The 1,909-nt window shown below is 35.0% G+C and overlaps 1 protein-coding gene across 1 annotated transcript in view; it reads left to right on the top strand.

Annotated features, from left to right (window-relative positions):
• The window catches only part of LOC105312028 (U3 small nucleolar ribonucleoprotein protein IMP3-like), a 3,984-nt gene that overhangs the window by 518 nt on the left and 1,557 nt on the right, over positions 1 to 1,909 (top strand). The window contains exon 3 of the mRNA XM_011404338.2: positions 932 to 1,051. Coding sequence (XP_011402640.1) covers positions 932 to 1,051 — 120 coding nt within the window. The remainder of the gene's footprint in view (positions 1 to 931; positions 1,052 to 1,909) is intronic.

Here is a 1,909-nt window from a genome sequence, read left to right as displayed (position 1 = left end):
AGAGAGGGAGAGAGAGAGAGAGGGGGAGAGAACGAGAAAGTTTAATATTTAAAAGGACTGGAGAAAGGGGGAAGGGAGAGAGATGGTGGGAGAGAGAGAGAATACAACAGAAGTAGCTGCCTCTACATTGCACATAATAGAGGACATAGAATGTTAGACAGAGAGGGAGAGAAGGAGAAAGTTTAATATTTAAAAGGACTGGAGAAAGGGGGAAGGGAGAGAGATGGTGGGAAAGAGAAAATACGACAGAAGTAGCTGCCTCTACATTGCAGACAATAGAGGACATAGAATGTTAGAGAGAGAGGGAGAGAAGGAGAAAGTTTAGTAATTAAAAAGGACTGGAAAAGGGAGGGTGGGAGAGAGAGAATACGACAGAAGTAGCTGCCTCTACATTGCAGACAATAGAGGACATAGAATGTTGCATGTGCAGCCAAAAACAAAATGCCCCAGGTTACTAATTCAATACTGCACCGGAATTTCATTACTAGGATGCTTTGGAGCATAATAATGTACAAAGCATTACATGCCTCTTTATAAATCCTGTATTGCAAATAATATAAATAATATTATAATTATAATATAATTACTATATCCTATAGTGATATGTATAATATTATACTAATAAAGCAATAAATAATATTTATAAATATTAGCATACAATGTCTATATATGTTTTATATATATATTAGTATATATGCCCCCCATAATTCCTGTATTTAAAATAATATAATAATTATTATTATTATAACACAATTACAAATATATAGTCTATAGAAATGTGGAGACTAATAGATCGGTAAATAATATTTACAGTACACAATTCCTTACAAAATGGATGTAAAATAATGACCTCAATTAGGCTGGCCCTTTATCTCTTAAGAAAGAATGCAGATTCACACACGTATGCACACAAACAGAGACTCCTGTCCACCTGTGACCATCCTGAATCATTACAAACACATTCCCGTTTCTATAGTTACGCCATGGGATTGATTCCAACAAGGAAGAGCCTGGAGTTGTGCGAGAGGATGACAGCATCATCTTTTTGTAAGTAAGTCTCACTTTAAAAGAGAGAGAGAGGGGGAAGGAGAGGGAAAGAGAGGGGATAATTTTATAATTTTGTACCATGTACATATAATAATGATTATATCTATCTTGGTCAACACACATCAGATTATAAACAGTATTACTAATAATGATGATGATGATGACATTCATTTTAAAAAGGAAACGTCTACACGTACGTGCACACAAGTACACAACTACACATTCACTATTATATCTACACTATAAACTATGCCTTTTTATTTAAAATACTAATTTCTTCTATCTCATTATACATGATTGCAAAACGGTAATTCCTTTGCATTACATTTCTATGTTAAGTTCATGTTCCTACTATGCCTAGTTTAATTATTTTTGTGAACTGGAAGTGGAGGTGAGCCTTCTAGTTGACTTTAAAACATTTTACTATGAAAAGACATCATTTATGCTTCAATAGAACACGCTTTCTCCCCCTTCCCCACACAAATGCAATGGAATTTCATCCCTTCCTTCCATTTTTACATCTTCTTCCCCCTCCCCCCCTCCACTCTCTTTTTCCCCCTCTCTTTCCCCCTTTATAATATTCACATGCTAACTGTCATTATAACAGTCATCATAGTGATTCTAAGCTCAAACCCACTGCTATTATCTCCATGTACACAATATAAATTGGCTGGCCATACCTGGGATGCAAAGACACCTGGCAGAGGCTGGCATACTTCATATAAAGTGGTTTTCCTGTCATAATGTACTATTAGTGAAGCAAGCATGCAGGCACACTAATTGCAATGGCCACTATCATAATAATAATAATAATAATAATATATATATATATATATATATAATTAGATAGTATAGCCAGCAG

This window comes from Amphimedon queenslandica, unplaced genomic scaffold (genome assembly GCF_000090795.2).
Source record: "Amphimedon queenslandica unplaced genomic scaffold, v1.1 AMPQUscaffold_13479, whole genome shotgun sequence".
NCBI classification, from domain to species: domain Eukaryota; kingdom Metazoa; phylum Porifera; class Demospongiae; order Haplosclerida; family Niphatidae; genus Amphimedon; species Amphimedon queenslandica.
Note: the sequence above shows the minus strand (reverse complement) of the source record. Positions and strands in the feature narration are given on the sequence as shown.